General features: G+C 49.1%; 1 protein-coding gene across 1 annotated transcript in view; it reads right to left on the bottom strand.

Annotated features, from left to right (window-relative positions):
• Positions 1-20,678, bottom strand: part of SHCBP1 (SHC binding and spindle associated 1) — a 45,914-nt gene that overhangs the window by 20,371 nt on the left and 4,865 nt on the right. Inside the window, exons 3-8 of the mRNA XM_084812426.1 lie at positions 20,111-20,226; positions 18,315-18,523; positions 15,017-15,109; positions 6,151-6,384; positions 4,741-4,909; positions 4,114-4,234 (exon numbers count right to left, since the gene is read on the bottom strand). Of these exons, the coding sequence (XP_084668552.1) occupies positions 4,114-4,234; positions 4,741-4,909; positions 6,151-6,384; positions 15,017-15,109; positions 18,315-18,523; positions 20,111-20,226 (942 nt within the window). The remainder of the gene's footprint in view (positions 1-4,113; positions 4,235-4,740; positions 4,910-6,150; positions 6,385-15,016; positions 15,110-18,314; positions 18,524-20,110; positions 20,227-20,678) is intronic.

Raw genomic sequence — 20,678 nt, 5'->3', positions numbered from 1 at the left:
TCCAACATTGTTAATATCCCACATCGTTGAAGTGTCACCAAATCCTTTCATTTTCAGCAACTTCCATTGCTATCAAATAGGGGAAAGGGGGAAAAAATCTTTCCAACAAAAAGCGATAAGACTTCCTGGTGTTTCTTCAATCACTGAGCTGGCTCTGTGAATAAACTCAATGTAGGCTTTTGTTCCTTAAAAGCTGGTGGCTATGTCTGCTCTAGTATGCTTTAATTTGCTTGCTAGCATTCGCCTGACCTCTCTGATGGGATGCGATTTGTCAGAAATACCACCCCGTGCGCCCAAACCATCTTATCCTTGTTCCCACTGATAAAAGAAATTTACTGAAACCCTATATCCTGCAGGGGCATTGCACACCGTCACGGATATGTGTATAAATCAAACACACAAGAGATGGGAAGAAAAAGAAAATTATCATAATAAAAATAAATAAAAAAGAAAGATGAGTAAGGGAGGGGGAAGAAGAGCCGAAAACAGCAGGAAATTAAACCCTCAGCTCTCTTTCAGTTAAGAAGTTTTGACAAGATAAAGATCAAGACCACAGCACAGGCTGCCTCCAGAACACAGCGATGGCCTTGCAGTGATACACAGCCTATTTTATTAACAGCTGTACGGTGGACCTGAAGTAGAGAGAGGCCTCAGCTCAGTGGTACAGCACATGATTTGCATGGGGAAGGTCCCAGGTTCGGTTCAAGGTTCAAAAAGCTCCTGCTCGAAACCCTGGAGAGCTGCTGCCGTTCAATGTTGACAGTACTGGGCTAGATGGACCCATTGTCTGACTCAGTAAACGGCACCTTCCTGTGTCCTTTTGGCAAACTTCACAGGCTTAAGGTTGCCTATAGTGGAGCTGTTACCAGGAGAGCTGCATGGTGGCAATCAAAAGGAGTTGTGGAGGGCCTCCCAAGTGAAGGCAGAAGCATTTCATGTTGTCGTTGTTTCCCTAGATGAGAACATGGGAAGAGCCATGCTGGACCAGCCCAAAGACATATCTAGTCCAGCATTTTGTTCCTACAGTGGCCAACTAGATGCCTATGGGAAGCCCACAACAACCATGACTGCAATAGCACCCTCCTGTTGATGTATTCAGAGCCATACTGCCTCTGATGCTAGAGGTAATATATAGCCATCGTGACTAGGAGCCACTGATAACTTTCTCTTAAGAACAAAAGAGCAGCCATGCTGGTTCAGACCAAGAGTCTATCTAGTCCAACATTCTGTTCACACAGTGGCCAACCAGCTGCCCACGGGAAACCCACAAGCAGGACACAAGTGCAACAGCAGCCTCCTGCCCATGTTCCCCAGCAACTGGTACATGTAGGCTTGCTGCCTCTGATACTGAAGATAGTATAGAGGCATCAGACCTAGTAGCCATTGATAGCCTTCGCCTCCACAAACTTGTCTAACTCCCTTTTAAAGCCATCCAAATTGGTGGCCATCGCTATGTCTTGTGGTAGTGAATTTCGTAGTTCAATATGAGCTGGGTGAAGGAGTACTTCCTTTTATCTGTCCTCAGTCTCCCACCAATCAGCTTCATGGGATGACCCCAGATTCTAGTATTATGAGAGAGGGAGAAAAATGGCTCCCCATCCACTTTCTCCACACCATGCATCATTTTGTATACCTCTATCATGTCTCACCTTATTCATCTTTTTTCCAAACTGAACAATCCCAGCTGTTGTAACCTTTCCTCATAGAGGAGTTGCTCCAGCCCCTTGATCATTTTAGTTCCCCTTTCCTGAACCTTTTTCCAGCTCTACAGTAGCTTTTTTTAAAGGTGTGCTGACCAGAACTGTACACAGTATTCTAAGTGTGGTCACACCATAGATTTGTATAATGGCAGTACAATATTAGCAGTTTTATTCTCAATTCCTTTCCTAATTATGTTTAAATGGAGTTTGCCTTTTTTAAGGCAGTCACACACAAGATCAACATTTTCATCAAGCTCTCCACCACAACTTCAATCTCTTTCTTGGTTGGTCACCACTAGCTCAGATCTCATCAGGTTATCCTAGAAGATGGGATTTTTTGCCCCCACGTGCATCACTTTACACTTGCTTACACTGAACCACATTTGCCATTTAGATGCCCATCTCCTGGCTTGGAGAGATCCTTTTGGTGTCATCAGCAAATTTGGCCACTTCACTGCTCACTCCTAATTCCAGATCATTTATGAACAAGTTGATAACTCCTCCATGAATTTGTCTAGTCCATTTTTAAAGCCAAGTAAGGGCACAATCCTACGTGTGCTTAGACAGAAAAAAGTTCTACAAATCTCAGCGTGCCTCAGCCAGCATAAATGGCCGCAGGGATCCTGGGAGTTGTAAGACATTTTTCTGTCTAAACATGCATAGGGTTATGCTCTAAGCTGATAGCCATGACTAGATCATGTGGTAGTGAATTCCATAGTTTAGCTATGTGCTGTGAAGAAGTACTTCCTTTTCTCTGCCCTGAATTTCACACCATTCAGCTGTTGATGATCCCAGTTTCTAGTTTTATGAGAAAGGCAGAAAACCTTCTGCTTATGCACTTTCTCCACACTATGCATAATTTTAAACATCTCTCTCACGTCCCTTGCCCCTGCTCCTGACCAGGAAAATAAGCTCCAAAAAAATCCAGCCACTACTTATGAAATATCAGAACGCAGAGGAATATGGACATGTACTTCCAGTGTTAAGAGGCTTTACTGGTCTGCATAGCTCCCAATGGCTCCACATATATATGTATGTGTGTGTGTGTGTGTGTGTGTGTGCGCACATGCGCACGCATGCAAGTATGTTTATACACACTCACCAATCTGTGTCTTCCAGAGGAAAGGTGGCCAGAAGGTAGGCCTCTAGATGTTTTGGACTTCAACTCCCAGAAACCCCTGCCAGCATAACCAATGGTCAGGAATGCTGGGAGTTGAAGCCCAAAACATCTGGAGATCTACTTTCTGTCCACCCCTGCTCCAGAGCACCATGCACAACAGCTCAGATGCCTGCCCCAAGGAGCTTACAATCCAATACTTCATGCAGACAAATGGGAAGAGAGTAAACAGGGGAAGAATAGGCATCCATTTCACTTACATGGACTTATGCTCCATTTCAGTCAGAGATTTATTTATTTGTTTCTAAATGTGCCACCTCCACCCTCTTTATTGCTAAAGCCTCAAGAAATAAAATCAATCTCAGAGAGCAACACACACAGACACACACCACAACAGCACAATAATAGAAGTAGATACGAAAAGGATATAAATTAAATAATTATCATCTTCTTTACACATGTTTGGCACAGGGTTTTGTTTTTAATTGGTCCTTTACCAAAGGATATTTAGCACAGCCCTAAATATTTAAAGGTTTGCATCCTGCTCTTTCTTCCAAATCTCCAAAGTGGATTGCGCCCTTCGTGAAGTATGCCAATTCCACTATTATTAAAAAAAAAAAGGGACTTGCAATTTAAGAATTTGCAATGGTACAACACAATGGACTTCCAACAGAGAGGAGGAGGTAAGGAAGTTGAACACCTTTTTAATATGTGACACAAGGGCAGTATCCAACAATGTCGTTCCGGAAACTCAAACACCACTAGTGGAGTTCTGCTGAATTTTTCCATTGTGCAAGCACTTGGGTATTATGCTTGCACAACCGTGCTTATAGAAACGTAACTTTAGGTGGATTCTCCCCTTGCGCATAATTCAGAATCTAGTTTTTGCTAGCACAACGTCATTTGCACCAGTGAAATGACAAGAGTTGGATACTGCCCAGATAAAATAAAAATGTGGTTGCTGGGGGCGGGAGGATTAGTACAGTCCATGCGGTAGTAATGTCATGGGCTGTCTTCCTCCACCCTCCTCTCACTCTCACCCCCTGGCTTAATTGCAAGTGAAACACCTGTATTTCCATTTCTCCCTTATCTATTAAAAAAGGCACAACTTTTTAAAGCACAGCTGGAGAACCTGTGGCCCCTCCAACACCCATCAGCCCCAGTTAGCATGAACAAAGATTAGGGATGACAGGAGTTGTCGTCCAACAACTTCTGGAGGGCCCCAGATGTTCCCCCTGCCCGATTCTTGTTGAGAAGGAAAATACGCCAAACCTCTTCACGAACAGAAGCTCTTACCTTCTAGTTCAATGGAATCTGCTACATACAACATGCCCTCAACAGTGTAGTGACCAGGGCACACTATGACTCTATCTCCTTCATAGGTAGCGTTCACAGCAGACTGTGGATCACGGTGGAACTGAGGAGAGAAACGCAGATGCCATAAATAAATGGGCTGAGCCTGGGTGGGAGGAAGAGAAAGAATGCTTTCCCATCCCTGCTTCTGTTTCAGGACTTCATGGTTTTAGAGTGCATGTACCCAGGCATTACATGGAAAACCAGAGATGGGCGAACGAGCAGTGTTCAAGATGGCCAGGATTCTCCAAACATCAACTCGCCACTCGTTTTGTGCCTGATTCCCATTTGCGATCGCTGCTCACTCAGTGCAAATGGGAAAATTGCACAAATCAATCAGCAACTGAACGTGAAATTTGCGTAACTATCCCCTGTTCAATTTGCACAAATTTCTCTCTGTTCCTAAAGACTTTGGAGCCGACTTCTGTATAGCTGAATTACAACATATGTCCTTTCCTTTTTCAGAATCCAGAGAGAATGTCCAGAGAGAAAGGGAAGAAAGTTCTTTCTTGGATGGAAAATGGTTCAAATAAAAAATAGGGGCTGCAAAAAGAAATACAGCTACTGTACCTGGATTTCTATTTCTTCATTGAAAGACTTGGGAGAAAGCTTGTCCCTGATCAGACACTGCAAGAGGCTGGACATCACAGTAGAAGACACAACGTGAGTGATGGTGGTGCCAGACGGACGGACTCCCTTTGCTTGGAGGCCAGCATGCTTCTGATAACCAAACACGTACCTTCAAAAAGAGCAGCGTCGTCATGGGGTTATCCCCATGTCCTTGGGAAGTAGAATTCCTAGATGAATGTTACACTGGGGGGGAGGGGGGGAGGGGATAAATCAGCTTTCCCCTGGCTTGGTGCCCTCCAGAATTCCCGTTCTGTCTAGGAATTATGGGAGTTGCAATCCAACGCATCTGGAGGTCACCAGGGTGTAGGAAGGCTGATTTACCATTTCATCTGCTTTGGCCCCCAAAGTGTAACATCCATCTAGGAATTCTACTTAGAGAAGGCTGCAATAAAAAGAGCATGATTGCATTTAATATATTTTCCCCCTTTAAAGTTAGCAGCCACTGATCAGGGGTGGGACCTTGGTGTGTAGGGAAAGTGAGGTTAACCCTTCTCTCCCCGCACCATAATCCCAACAAAAATTGCCACCCCAAATGTTGCTAAGTCCTCTGGGAGGGAAGCTGCCATCACAGCAGCTTCAGGGGGCGGGGGGACAACAGCTTCGGAGGGCGGAATCATTGGGAGCATGGTGTGGGGAGAAAGATAAAAATCACACGTTTAATATATTGGTCTGTTGTGGCCCTGAAACTTTGGCAAGGCCATCCGGGTTAGCACATAGGATGTGCTTAAACTGGAAAAGCAGGGCCGCCATCCAGGGTAGGCATGGCTGGGCACCTGCTGAGGGCCCACACTCTACCAGGGGTCACTGAGAACAGCCTCCCCAGAGTTACTCCTTCTCTTCATCACTGCAGCCTGCTTGTTCACCTGCCCGTTGCTCTGGGCCAGAAACAGTGGTGGTGAGAAGGAGGAGCAGGAGATGCCACTGCACACTTGCTCACTGGCTCTCTGCCTGCCAAGCGAGCGACAGTAATGATGAGAAAGAGGAAGAGAAGCAAGAGCAGCAGGTGACAATGGTGGTGAGAAGGGAGGCTCCCTGAGGGAGGGGGCCCATGGAGGGTGTCCTGCCAAGGGCCCTCAAGAGCCTGGAGCCAGCACTACTGGGAAGAATGGTCTTCCAGATCCCAAGTGGAAGACTCTCCACTACACCATCACAAAGAGATGTGAAGGTCTGGTGGCAAAAACTTGGAATAACATCTTTTTTCCAGATTTCCCAAACATTCCTGGAGGGAAAACTGGGAGGGTCCAATTTTTTCTGGGCTTTCCTCCCTGTTTTTGCTGGGGAGGGGGGGGGGGTTCCCAGGCCTTCACAGCTCATTATAGTTTTAAATACATAAATACATATTCACTTTACCTCAAAAGAGGATTCTCAATAATCTTCAACTTTTGTTTCAGATGCTCTATCCTTTCGTAGAGCTTCATCCCTTCCACCACAGAGACATTTTCTGCTTCCGAGTCGGAATCACTGCCCGAGATACTGTTCCTGAGGTCTAGGAATGTGCGGTAGAGCTCCTCACACTGGGAAAGACGGCTGCAGTAGTTCGCCACAAGGGCGGAAGGGACGCGGTCTTCAAGGATGTCGTAGTACCTGGAATGCAAGGTTCGGAGGCTGTTAGTAGGAGGGCTGAACAGGTCCTGTACTAGTAATAGATATAAACCCTGTATAAAGGAAGCCTGAGTTGAGAAACGTTGCAGGAATTGGGTAACTTACTCTGAACTGCAGAATTCTGAGCTAGAAAGAATCCGCCCCCAACTCCCCCTTGGAACTTGGGCTCCCCCCAGTGAAAATGATTGGCAGCATATTCAGAACAAACAGAAAAAAACTTCACGCCATGCATAATTCATTTATGCCATTTGCTGCCACAGGATGTGGCAGTAACCTCTAGGCCGGTTTGCACACCACAGCAGCTCACCGTGGCTTAACTAATGCCAGCCACCCTTATAAATATTCAAGCTATGGCCGGCGGGCACCGTGGCTTATTGCGTTGTGCGAACCCGGCAAGGGCAGCTTATGGGAGGGCTAAACTTACAGGCAGAAGAACTTACAGTGGTAAAACCATGAATTTAACTTGTCTCATCACCCTTTAAAGCTGTTTAAGACAGTGACCAGGTTTGCATGATCACTGCAGCCCACTGTGGCTTGAGTAACTAACATGCAAACCTGGTTGCTGTCTTAAACAGTTTTAAAAGGAGAAGAGACAAGTTAAATTAGTGGTTTTAATATTTATGCTGTTGATTGGGTTTTTTTGCCTGTAAGGGTGCAATCCTATGGCCGCTAGACAGCGGCTAGACAGCCATAGGATTGGTCGGTTCCCAGAGAACCGCCTCCCCGCCCCCGCTGCCTCGGTGGCAGCAAGGAAGGTCCCTGGGCTCCGGGCTCGTAAGAGCAGCACAGAGCGGGGCAAAAGGGGGCATTCCCGGGGGTGGGGAGTGTGGAAGTGCCAGTATGACACTTTTTAATTGTATAAGTTTTAATGCTTGTAAGCCGCCTTGTGTCCCAGTATCGGGAAAAAGGCAGGATATAAATAAATATAATAATAATATGACGCTTCCCATGTGTCGTCCAGCCTCCCCACCCCATGCTCTGACATCCCGCAGCTAGACAGCTGAAATCGGACATCTAACCGTGAATGCAGAGCAGCTGGAGCATGGAAGAGAGGATCCCCTTTGCGCTCCGCCTGCACTGCACTGGATAGACAGTCACCTCCAAGTTCGGAGGAGGCCGCCTATCCCAATGGGATTGCTCCCTAAGCTGCTCTGAATGCTTTCCTAGTAGAAGACCAGGCTAATCCTAAAAAATCACCGGGTGACTTTGGGCCAGTCACCGACTCTCAGCCTAACCTACCTGTCAGGGTGGACACTGAGCCCATAGAATCCCAGAGTAGTTCTGATTCTGAGGAAGAGCAGTCGCTCCTGGGAGAGGAGCACGCTCATCCTTCCCAGGGCCAACAGCTGGCAGAGATTCCTCCCACCGGCATTCCTGGGATAGATAGCAGTCCTGGGAGTGACAGAGCGTGGGAAGCAGACTTGCCGGACGCGCGACGCCGATGCAGGGAGTAGCGCCAAATGGAGGGCGCGGAAAGGAGGCGAAGTGCCAGGTTGACGCGCAAACAACGGCTGCGCCCAGAGGCTCCAAGGGAAAAGGGGAGGGACTCTCCCTAGTCCTTAAGTTCAGGGGTCTGCCAGTAATTCCCTTTCAGACGGGGACCAACTGTTCCAGCGTAGGGCATAGGTACTGTGCCGCTCAGATCTAGTTGCAATCAGTATAGTTGTTAAGTTGTAAAAGAAGAATAAAGCTTTGAAAGGAATTCCTTTGTCTGTGTCTGGACTTGGCTACTGGATTAGACTGAGAGAGGCCTCCAAGGAGCCCTTGACAGCTTGCTCCCCGTTCCTCTTTTTTTTCTTTCTTTCTCCTCTCTCTCTCTCTCCCTCCGATTGTCTTATGGAGGGTGCTGGGGACCTAGCGGTGCAAGCTCTGGCGCAAGAGAACCAGTTGCTCTGTGATCAGATGGCTCAACTGACGGCGGCCGTGCAAAATCTACAGGCTGTGGTTCAACCCCCCCCCCACACCTCCAATTCCCCCACGCCACAAGTGCCCAGTGGTGTTGCCAGAGAAGTTTTCTGGTGAGAAAGGACTTTTTCAGATTTTCAGGGCCCAATCAGAGCTGTACATGCGTCTTAGGCCTGAGGATTTCCAGACGGAACAGGTTCGTGTGGGTTTCATCATTAACCTACTGTCAGGCATGGCAGCTAAATGGGCTTCAGGGCTCCTGCTCGCTAATGACCCCCAGCTCAGGGACTATCAAGGTTTCATGACAGCCATGGCACGTTTTTTCGGTGACCCCCTGCGCACGCAGACAACTTCTCGGGAGATTCGCCGCCTCCGGCAGGGCAAGGACTCAGTTTCCAGCTACGCGACAACCTTTCACTTGCTGATGCAGGATTTACAGTGGAATGATGCCGCGCTAGTGGCTCAGTTTTTGGATGGTTTGAACGACGAGATTTTGGATGAGTTGGTGCGCACGCCCAGCCCGCCTACTTTGGAGGACCTCATCCAGACCTGCCTTCAGATAGATAGTCGGCTGGAGGGGCGCCGGCAGACCCAGCGGGGCACCAGGGGCCGGGATTTCCCTCCTCCCATTCCCCCACATTTCCTGCCTCCTCCCCCACCCCCCGCTCTGGCGCTGGGGGTAGAGGAGACCCCGATGCAGCTGGGAGCTACCCGAGCCTCGCTGCCGCCAGAGGAGTTTGAGCACCGCCGTGCTGAGCGACGCTGTTTTCGATGTGGAAAGCTGGGGCATTTCGCCAAGACCTGCCGAGTGAAATCCACAGCTCCACTGCCGCCTCCTCCTCTCCTTCCCCCTCCTCCTCCTCCTCGTCCCCAGGCCTGACTAGACTGCCCCCCAAGCTTGTTGGGGGCCTCCAGTGTGGGGGTCAGTTCCCCACTGGGTGGGTGCCTTCCCCAACCCCCCCCCACCCTCCCATCTGCTGTTGCATGTTCACCTCCGCTCCTCTCAGTGGGGCGGGGGGAGGCCCTAGCTTTAGTGGACTCGGGGGCGACGACTAGTTTCATGGATGAGACCTTCGCCCTTTTCCACAAGATTCCTACCCTGCCCCTTCCTGCCCCCTTGGCAGTGGAGACCATCGATGGGCATCCTCTCTCTTTGGGCACGGTGACCCGGATTACAGTTCCGCTCACTCTGCACATCCAGTCCCACGTTGAGCAGATTCAGTTTCACTTAGCCAAGGTTCCCTTATACCCACTCGTGCTGGATGTTTCCTGGCTCTCTAAGCACAACCCTCAGATTTCTTGGGGGCTTCAGCAAGTGGAGTTTGCGTCTCCCTACTGCCGGCAGCACTGCCTCCCGGAGGAGGCGCCAGTCCCAGCCCAGGCCTTAACACTTTCCTCCCACTCCTTGTCTGCTTCTGGCAGTCCTTCAGCGACCGTCATCCTCCCAGAGAAGTATGCAGCTTTTCGGGATGTGTTTGACAAGAAGGAGGCTGACCGGCTTCCCCCCCACCGCCCTTTTGACTGTGCCATTAATCTCATTCCAGGGGCGACCATCCCCGCTGGCCGGCTGTATCCGATGTCGGAGCCGGAACTTCGAGCTCTGCGGGAGTTTTTGGACACAAATCTCAAACGCGGTTTCATTCACCCCTCCTCCTCCCCCGCCTGCGCTCCTACCTTCTTTGTGGCCAAGAGATCTGGCGAGCTCAGGCCGGTGCACGATTTCAGAAATCTAAATTCCATTTCCATCCCTGACAAGTACCCCCTCCCCCTCATACCAGAGATGCTGGAGCGCCTGGGGCGAGCCAAGATTTTCACAAAGTTGGACCTGCGTAACGCATATAATCTCATTCGCATCCGGGAGGGGGATGAGTGGAAGACCTGTTTTGGGACCCGGTACAGAGCGTATGAATACCTAGTAATGTCCTTTGGGCTCGCCTGCGCCCCTCCCACTTTTTCGCGTTTTATGAATGCCATCTTCAGGGACTATTTGGACACTTTCCTCATTGTATATCTCAATGATTTACTTATATTTTCTGAGGACTCCGATGCCCATCAGCTTCATGTCTCTGCTGTACTCCAGCGCCTCCGCGAGAACCATCTTTATGCCAAGCTGGAGAAATGTGTGTTTGACCTAACCTCTTTGGACTTTCTTGGCTACATTATTTCGCCTGACAGTATCAGGATGGATCCTGCAAAGGTCCAGGCTGTCCTCTCCTGGCAGGCTCCATCCACCAAGAAGGACTTGCAACGTTTTCTGGGTTTTGCTAATTTTTACAGAAAGTTCCTGCCAGTTTTGCTCGGCTCACTTCTCCTCTCACGGACCTCCTTAAGGGCAAGAAATCTCCTTTTCATTGGACGGCATCTGCCCAACAGGCTTTCGAGGAACATAAGAGGCTTTTCAGTTCTGAGCCGATCCTGTTACATCCCGACCCAAGGAAGCTCGCGCCTCGCCGCACGGGGCCTTTCCAGATTACGGCCCAGATTAACCCCGTTGCTTTTCACCTGGCTCTCCCACCCTCCATGAAGATCCACCCCATTTTTCATTGGTCCTTGCTGTCCCCCCTGGTTTCTGGCAACCCTCATCGCTCGGTCGGCTCCCCGCCACCGCCAGTGCTGGTGGAGGGGGAGGAGGAGTTTGAGGTCGCGGAGATTCTGGACTCCCGCCTTTCTCGTGGCCGCTTGCAATATCTGGTGGACTGGAAGGGGTATGGGCCTGATGAGCGATCCTGGGAACCCGCGGAAAATGTGCATGCTCCGTTGCTGCTGAGGCGCTTCCACCAGCTGTACCCCCACAAACCTGGGGCCCCAGGGGAGGAGCACGAGGGGGGGCCTCATGGGAGCGGGGATGATGTCAGGGTGGACACTGAGCCCATAGAATCCCAGAGTAGTTCTGTTTCTGAGGAAGAGCAGTCGCTCCTGGGAGAGGAGCGCGCTACTCTTTCCCAGGGCCAACAGCTGACGGAGATTCCTCCCACCAGCATTCCTAGTTTAGTTAGCAGTCCAGGGAGTGACCAGGCACAGATAGCAGACTTGGTGGATGCGCGACGCAGACGCAGAGAGCGGCGCCAGATGGAGGGCGCGGAAAGGAGGCGAAGTGCCAGGTTGGCGCGCAAGCAACGGCTGCGCCCAGAGGATCCAAGGGAAAAGGGGAGGGACTCTCCCTAGTCCTTAAGTTCAGGGGTCTGCCAGTAATTCTCTTTCAAACGGGGACCAACTGTTCCAACGTAGGGCATAGGTACTGTGCTGCTCAGATCTAGTTGCAATCAGTGTAGTTGTTAAGTTGTAAAAGAAGAATAAAGCTTTGAAAGGAGTCCCTTTGTCTGTGTCTGGACTTGGCTACTGGATTAGACTGAGAGAGGCCTCCAAGGAGCCCTTGACACTACCTCACAGGATTGTTGTGAGGATAAAATGGAGAGGAAGGAGATTATGTAAGCCGCTTTGGGTTCCTCGGAGGAAAAGGAGGCATATAAATGTAATCAAACTTCATTAATTAATAAATAATCACAGAGGACAGGTCAATTAACAACTATTGGCTGTGGTAATGAAACAGAACCTCCCTGTTGAGATCCTGTATACCTCTGAACTTGAGCTGCTTGTGACAACCTATGATTACAAACCAGGGGCTGGCAACCTGTGACCCACAGAAATCTCAAAAGCCCTCTGCAAGGGATCTGTTCAGTTATCTGGCAAGAAAGATTTGTCCCTTCCCCTGACAACCCACTAGGCAGGGAGGAAGAGGGAGAATGGGTGGGCCTCTGGCCCACTTACCTCCAGAGGGCGTGCCCCAAAGGAGGAGAGAGGCCCCACACCTGTTCTCAACAATAAACATGACTTGACTCGAATGCCAGTTGCTAGGGGCGAGAGTGTGGGATTTCTGTCTCCAGACCCTGCCTGTGGGCACCCCAAGGCCTCTGGTTGGCCACCATGGTCAACATGATGCTAAGATTTAGATCAGGGGTGTAGAACCTCTGGCCCAGGGGCCAAATTTGGTCCTCCGGTATTTGCCAAATGGCCATGTCCCCTTCCCCTGGACTGCCAATAGCATTATGGTTTCCTGGCTCTGTGGCATTTCCCCCCCCCCCAATTCTAAAAGGTTGAAATGCTTCTCCAAAGACTGAGTTACTGGCAGTAGGTGCTTTAAGCTAAAATATGCAGGTATTCTGGTGGTTTGACCCGGCCTCCTTTGCCTTTGGTCCTGCCCACCACTAGAATGTAGCCTTTGAGAGCTTCTACAAATGGAATCCAACCATCAGGCTGAAAAAACTCCAACACGCTTGATTTAGATGGATTTTTGGTGTGATCTAGCAAAGCTCTTCTGATGAGTTCCCAAAATAGAAAGATTTTGGCATGACTTAAAAATAGTAAAGAGCAGCTGAACAGAAAAGGGAACCTGGCATATGGCCAAAGGTTCATAGTTACGTAGGAGGAAAGAGTTTGGCTGTAACTCTCCAGGACAGACAAAAGCGAGCAGGGGTGCTAACATTAAGATGACCCTGGCAAAAGTGGGTGAAGGGGACAACTCCTGCTTTATTCCACTGAGATGTATACTCCTGAGCCAGAGGGAGACTCCAAGCATCTGGATGTATTCTGACTAAGCTAGAATTCCTCAAATTAAAAATGCTCCCCTCTTATAAAATCTTACAAGTCAGTTTTTTACTGCCATCTAGAGGTAAACTGATGCCATGCATGGGATAGAATTGACAATGCCCCCACACTCTCCCCCTAAGACTTCTTTTCTGCTGCAAGGTTTACAGAGCAAAAATGAGTAATGTAACTAGAAAAATAAAAATCCTATTCTGCCGCTAAAAGTAGAAGCCAAAGAATGGAAGATGAGGCTATCAGTGGCAACTGGTCGTGATTTATTTATTATATTTATATCCCGCCTTTTTCCATGCAAGGAACCCAAGGTGGCTTACATAATCCTCTTCTATTCCATATTTTTATCCTCCCAACAACCTTGTGAGGTAGGTTAGGCTGAGAGTCCATTATTGACCTAAAAGTCACCTAGTGAGCTTCATGGCTGAGTGGGGACTTGAACCCAGGTCTCCCAACCCAGTCTGACACACAAACCACTATGCCACAGTGGCTATATATTACCTCCAGCAGCAGAGGCAGCATGCCTCTGTCTGTCAGTTACTGAGGAACATGGGCAGGAGGGTGCTGTTGCACTCATGTCCTGCTTCTGGTTTTCCTGTGGGAAAACATAAGAAGAGCCTTGCTGGGTAAGACCAAGGGTCCATCTAGTCCAGCATTCTGTTCACACAGTGGCTGACCAGCTGCCCACAGGAAAACTAGAAGCAGGACATGAGTGCAACAGCACCCTCCCACCCATGTTCCCCAGCAACTGGTCTACATAGGCACACTGCCTCTGATGCTGAAGTTAGTATATAGCCATCAGGACTAGTGGGCATTGATAGCCTTCTCCTCTAGGAATTTGTCTAACCCCCTTTTAAAGCCATCCAACTTGGTGGCCATCACTATGTCTAGTGGTAGCGAATTCCATAGTTTAACCATGTGCTGTGTGAAGAAGTCCTTTCTTTGATCTGTCCTGGATCTCCCACCCTGAATCTCCCACTCCCTTCTGATGGGCTTAGAAGGGAGTGGCTTAAATCAAGGTGTGAGGTTCAGCCCCATCTCCACCCATTGCTTCTTGGCACCAGTTGCCCTCTTAGGATTGCCAGGTCAAACTGCTACAGAATTCTCTTATCAGGGAGGGAGAATGCCATGCAGAGGAATCCCCTCTGTTCTGCAGGGGACGGGGCCTCCCCCAGGCCAGACAGCTCGCCTGGCCAGCCATCTTTGGCCCAGGGGCCGGAGGTTCCCCATCACTAGGATAGATTAACAACCCTGTGTTCCTATCAACTCCCTCTCTTGTCCACCTACTGCCTTCCTCTCTTGCCCCCCTGCCTCTTCTAGTCAGTACTTACAGTTTCGCTTTAGTCCTACTTTCTCCCTGATCCCCTCTTTCTTCAACTCTACGGCTCCACTACTGACTGGTCTTGTCAGGCAACTGGCTACTTTGTCCCTCTTCCTTCAGCTGCCCCATCTCTTGACCAGCGACCTCTGCACTCCTTTCTTTCCCCACCACAGCAGCATACAGCCCCCCTCATCTTAATCGTGATTAACCTGGTACTCTTCATATGTTTTAGACTCCAACCCCCAGAAGCCCCGCCCAGCATGCCCAGTGATCAGAGATGATGAGAGTTGTAGTCCAAAATATCTGGAGGGCACCACATTGGGAAAGGCAGTCTTATACTCTGTGAAGCTTTCTTCAAAGCCCACTGTCCAATTTGCCTCTTGCCTCAATTCCCCCATTTCCTCACTTCTCATTCACTGCCTACACTCCATTCAAGTTCCTCTTTCTCAAGATACTGCAGTGCCTACTCTGTAGCCTTTCTTCAACCTCCTTGCCTTTGGTCTCCATGTCATTTAGCTCCCTCTACCTCTTGGGGCCTCTTCCCAGTACTCATCCTGCCACTGCATGAGGCTTTTAAACACAGCCAAACTGCCGACTTCCCCTTCCCTCACGGGAGCTGATCTGCAAGCAGCTTTGTTGGCCGAGCAGCTGGACATTCTGAGCCAGCATACCTGCACTGCACCAGATCTACGCTGCAAACACAGCACAGCACAGATCATTCTGAGCTAGGAGCAGAAGCAGTTCAGGAGTGGCCAACTCCAGGGTTCAAAAATATCTGTAAGAGGCACTTACAGTCTAAGCCGAGGTTCAACACATCTGACAAAGTAATCAAAGTCATCATCGTCTTCTTCATCCCAGCTCCGCCAGATGTGCTTGTAGAAAAACCTTCCAAACAAAAGAGGAAATTGTGGCTAACTCAGACCCTGGAGACAGAGGACAAGATTCACAATGGAACACAGAATACAGGAATCACCAAACATTGTCTCCCATTCAATTCCATCGCAGCCAGGCCAGCTTTTCTCTCCTCTCATCCCATGAGAGAACCCTTTCCATGCCCTTCAATTTGCTCCTCCGTATTCTAGATCTCTGCTTTTTGCAGTTTCAGCTTTCAGAGAACGTTTGTTTTAGTTTTTATTTAAAGTTTTTTTTATCTTGCACTTCACACAAAAAGGCTCCCAGAGCAGCTTACATGCAATCAATAAAACAAGACAATCCCGATCAAAAAGAAATAACATGCAAGGAAAGAGAGATGGGGAGGGAAGAGGGAAAAAAAATAAGGAGTCTTTCACCAGGGCTAGAGGAACGGCCCCACTTCCCCCTGTCAGTTCCCCCTGTACAGCCTGTGCTGGAAACATGGGATACTCCCTTACACCGGGTTAGATTATTAGTCCATCTACTCTAGCGTTGTCTACCCTGTCCAGCTGTGGGTCTCCAAGGTCCCGGACTGAAAGAGGTCTTTCCCATCACTTGCTACCTGATTAATCTATTACTTGCACTCTGGACAGGACTAGTGTCCTGGACAGAATATTTGGCCTGGAAAGAAACTCTGCATTTCCAGGAGCTAGAAGAACAGCTTAAAACACTGTTTTGCACAAAGGAATCCTGACACCATTTATTTACAACCACTGTGGGTTTGAGGCCTACAGAGGCAAAGGGGGAAAAGGTCAGGCTTAGAGGCCTGGAGGTTTTTTTGTTGGTAAGGGGTATCCCTGAGAGAAGTAGTTTCATTTCCCTGGTTAAGGTTCAGATTCATTTCCCCAGTTAAGTTTCATTTCTTCAGGCTTGAAGCAGTACTTGCGGTTTTGAAGGAAGAGGGTATATACAGAGAGCAAGAGAACTAGTAAGTGCAGAGTCAGGGAGACCAGACCCTGAAGAGGGAGCAGGAAGAATCAGCTTAGAGAAGTCTAACTACTGCTAGGGTAAAGGAACTTGCATTTTGCAACTTTTATTTTCTCTTAATGCCTTTTGCATCACTCAGCAATATTGTGTAAATACCTTTAGTTGTGATATGCTTGCTTTAATTTACCAGTAAGGTGTTGAGGTTAAACCCTGTGTCTAGAGTGTCAGTCGCCCCCTGTCTACAGCCTAAACCCCACGTTATTGGAGAGGGGAAGCTTAAAAGAAGGAAGGCGGGACTTTTAAGGAGGCAAGAGATCCTTAAGGAGTAGCTCAGGGGGTCCAGGTCATAAGGGGAACCTTGACAACCACATATTTACATCCTGAACTCGTACTCATCCTGTGCTGATCTGTTCAGGTTAAGTATGTGCACTGAAGAGGAGTTTGGAAAAGCTGAGTACCAAAAAGGTAGATGACCATGCTCAGGGAGGTGCCGACTGCTCCATGAGCCAAGGGGGCTCGGAAAGGTCTCCTTCTTAACCTCCTGGGCATTAAGGCCTATTGAGGATCAGTCATAGCAGCATCCTCTAGGGCAGGGATGGGCAGACTTGCGGGATCTTCACTGGAATCGTGACGTCTGCCAACTGGAACCCACTGCAAAATAGTATTGGGGAGAATCCAATATTAGCCTTACACAGAGTAGACCCATTGAAATGAATGGGACTTAAGTTAGTTGTGACTAACTTAAGACTCAATAATTTTAATGGGTCTACTCTGTGTAGGACGAACCTTGGATTCTACCCATTGTGTCCATCTGCCTAAGCCACTAAGACGGGGGTGGTAGGGGACAAAATTCTATTTAGGAGAAGCTCCTGGGGGCTGCATTCCAGCAGTGGGTGGGGCCGAAGGCAAAGGGGGTGGAGCGAAAGGTAAAAGGGGTGGGGCCAAAGATACAAAACATACCAGCATGTTGTAGCTTAAAGCTCTGACTGCCAGTGACAGAGCTGCTGGGCCCACCAGTACCTTCAGAGAGGCATTGCAACAGTTTAGAATGGGGGGGAAACTGCACAAAAGCCAGGATTCTACCAAATGATTGGTGGTTGGGAGAAAGGGGCGTGGCCATCTGGGAATGAAGGCCTGAGGTTCCCTACCCCTGCACTAGGAATTAAGGAACAGAGCACCTCTGGACACATGCTCAACCCTGGAAGAGCCTTGTCAGCCAGGTCCCTCTTCAGACAGACAGACAGAGAGGCCCAAATGCCTGTGTCTCCTGGGGGCCTTCCTTACAGCCAGGCATTGTGGGAGAAGAGGAGTCCCTGGAGATCACCTGTACCACAGTAGAGGACAGCAGTGGAGGCTGGCAGCTCCAATTACAGTGGGGCTGTGAATCCATTCTGGGTTTCAGTCAGAACTCCAAAGGAGCTATCCAAGGTGCAGAACCACATCCTCAAAAGAGGTTCAACACCCTGGATAGGTCCTTTAGAGTTCTGGCTGGTTCTGACTGAAACCCAGAATGGATTCACAGCCCCACCGAAATCAGAGCCACCAGCCTCCCCTGCATCAGCAACATCCACTCCCACAATGCCTGGCTGTAAGGAAGAACCCCTGAGACCCAGGCCTCTGGGCCTGGCCAGCTGTCTGAAGAGGCCCACTGACCCACGTGGATCTTCAGAGAGCTCGGCCGCCAGCCGCTTGCTCTGAGCAGATCCGCAGACCGAGAAGCAGCGGCAATGGGGCAGGTAGGTAGTGAGATGGGAGGGAAGACGTGGTAGTGGCGGAAAAGGGAGGGTGGATGCATGGGGCAGGTGCATGGCAGTGGCAGGTCCTCCTGGCCGGGGAGAGGGGAGTGTGCAATTCGCCACTCCTCTGCCGCCGGAGGGGGGGGATTCACCCCGCCTCATGAGAGGGCCGGCCCTGCCCAAGGCCCACCAAGCAGATGCAGGTGCAAAAGAGTAGCTCAGGGGACTGGACGTACACTTGGAATTAAGCAACACGGTCTGAGCACATGCTCCGCCCAGGAATTTGTGAACAGTCCCAGGACTGAGTTTACAGTCCTTTCACACGAACACACACACACAAAATCCGGTCCTGGTTTTCCCCACCACAGTCCCACATTTCTTCTTTCCATCAGCCTCATTTTAGAGTGGAAGAGCCTTCTTGTTGATGCTACGGTCAGACAGGTGGGAGTCAGAAAGTCTTGCTGCAAATCACCCAGACAGCTCCCAGATCCACCTTCTGCCCCACCCCGATCTACCTGACATGCTCAATAGCCAGCGCCGTCTGGTCAAACTCCCCCGATTCGTCGAAGACGACCCACATCTCCTGCAACGGCAGCTGGTGCTCCTTCAGGTCCAGCAGCTCTTGCATGCGCTCCAGAGTGAAAGCGCCCTCCTGGGTCTCGCACAGGAAAGGCTCACAGAGGCGCACAGCAGCTTTCAGGGAGGAGTACTCCACGTCGACAACCTGGCATATTATGCAGACACAGGTAAGAAGCCATGCGTTGTTCTTATTTCTTTTATTTATTAATTTCTTTTACCCACTTTTCATTCTAAAATAATCCCAAATAAATAAATACTCTCCTGTTCTAGATCTATTATTTATTTTAAATTGCTGCATTGCTGATGGGTTTTCTTTTGGTTTGCACTTTTGTACTGTAGTGTTAAACTTTTACATTTTATATTGTATTTTATGATGTATTTTGTGGTTTTAACTGTTGTGAACCGCTCAGAGTGCTTCAGCTATTGGGAGGTATAGAAATGTAATGAATAAATAAGTGGGGTACAACCAGTTAAACACAACAATACCATTCATGGCGCCACCTTGGGGCCACAGTGACAGCTCTGAGGCCCCAAAATCAACATGCCCAATGGTACAGCTCTGGCGCATACATGGCGCTCTTTCCAGCACCAGGTGAAGACCTTTTTATTTTCCCAGCCATTTTAGTTTTTCAGTTTCTGTTTTATATCTGGTATTGTATTTTCAGTCTTCGCACTGCTGCTAGCTTCTATTCGGTCATTATTTTTATTTTATAATAAATTAAAAAAAATAAAAATTATTTTTATACTGAAGTAGCTTTAAACTTTTATATTGTATTTTATCATCTTGTATTTTATGGTTTTAATTGTTCTGAACCACTCAGCTACTGGGCAGAATAAAAAGGTAATACATAAATAAATGAACTTGCGTCTAAGAGCTTGGCGGCAAGTATTTAAAAGATAGCACTGTATTAGAGCTGCTAGAACTCTAGATCACCCAATGAAATGCCTTCAGGACCAAACTATTCCCTCTTAATTTAAAAACAAGGCGGTGATGCACAACACTTACCAGGACATGATCTGTTGCCTGACACAGAGCCCGGTCAGTATGAATCTTAAACTGCTGCCAGCATGGCTTAACAGCAATGTCACGCATTCACACTATCACTCCATTTTCAGCCCCCTTCAGCCTAAGATGCCACCAATTTGAAAGAGGAAGAGAGCGCTATTTTCTAAATTTTTACAGGGCAATCAAGACATGTGGTGATAAGAACTGTGTGCTGCACCGGGGGGAAGCAGCTGGGGCGGATCAGGGGTGGTGAAAGGGCCAAGCACAGGCACACACCCGGCCGCCATCGCTTCTTAGCTGCAAATCACACCTCCCCACAGTGCCCTGCAATGGTTCTGCATCAACACGGATCATCCAGGGAGGCATCATCGCGCTATTAATTAACACAGGGATGGGGAATAGGTGGCCCAGCAGAGGTAGTTGGACTGCAACTCCCATCAGCCCTAGCCAACATAGCCGATGGTAAGAAATGATGGGGCTTGTAGTCCAATACCATCTGGCGGGCCAAACGTTCCCCAGTAATGCAAATTAATCATCTTACACAGGGAGGCAAGCATCTAAAACCCGAGGATAGACCACTTGCGGCCCCCTAGACATTTTCGCCTATAACTCCCACCAGTCCTCGGCGTTGGCTAGGCTTCCTTGGGCTCCTGGGAGTTGTAGGACAAAACATCTGGAAGGCCGTAAGCACCCCGCCCGTGATCTAAACAACGAAATGACATTTACCTCCACCAGCACCTCGAACACGTTGGTGCGCCAGATGGCCTGCCACCCTGATGGTTCAAGGACCTTCTCCAAGTACTCCGCTGTGAACTCTTTCACCTCCGAGGCTTTACAGTCAGCTAGAAACCACATTTGGGGAGATGGGGGAGAGAACATATGCTGATCGCGCATTATCTATGCCAGGCGTGGGCAGAAGGTAGATCTGAACGTAAGAACATAAGAGCCGTGCTGGACCAGACCACAGGTCCATCCAGCCCAGGATTCTGTTCACACCGTGGCCAACCAGCTGTCGACCAGGAAACCAGAAGCAGGACACGAGTGCATCAGCACCCTCCCACCCATGTTCCCCAGCAACTGGTGTACATGGGCTCACTGCCTCTGGTACTGGAGGTAGCATAGAACCATCAGGACTAGTAGCCATTGATAGCCTTTTCCTCCAGGAATTTGTCCAACCCCCTTTTAAAGCCATCCACACTGGCAGCCATCACTGCATCTGGTGGGAGCGAATTGCATAGTTTAACTATGCGCTGTGGGACGAAGCCCTTCCTTTTATCTGTCCTGAATTTCCCAC

This window comes from Heloderma suspectum, chromosome 8, assembly GCF_057233095.1.
Source record: "Heloderma suspectum isolate Gila_16-S chromosome 8, 16-S_ref, whole genome shotgun sequence".
NCBI lineage: Eukaryota > Metazoa > Chordata > Lepidosauria > Squamata > Helodermatidae > Heloderma > Heloderma suspectum.
Note: the sequence above shows the minus strand (reverse complement) of the source record. Positions and strands in the feature narration are given on the sequence as shown.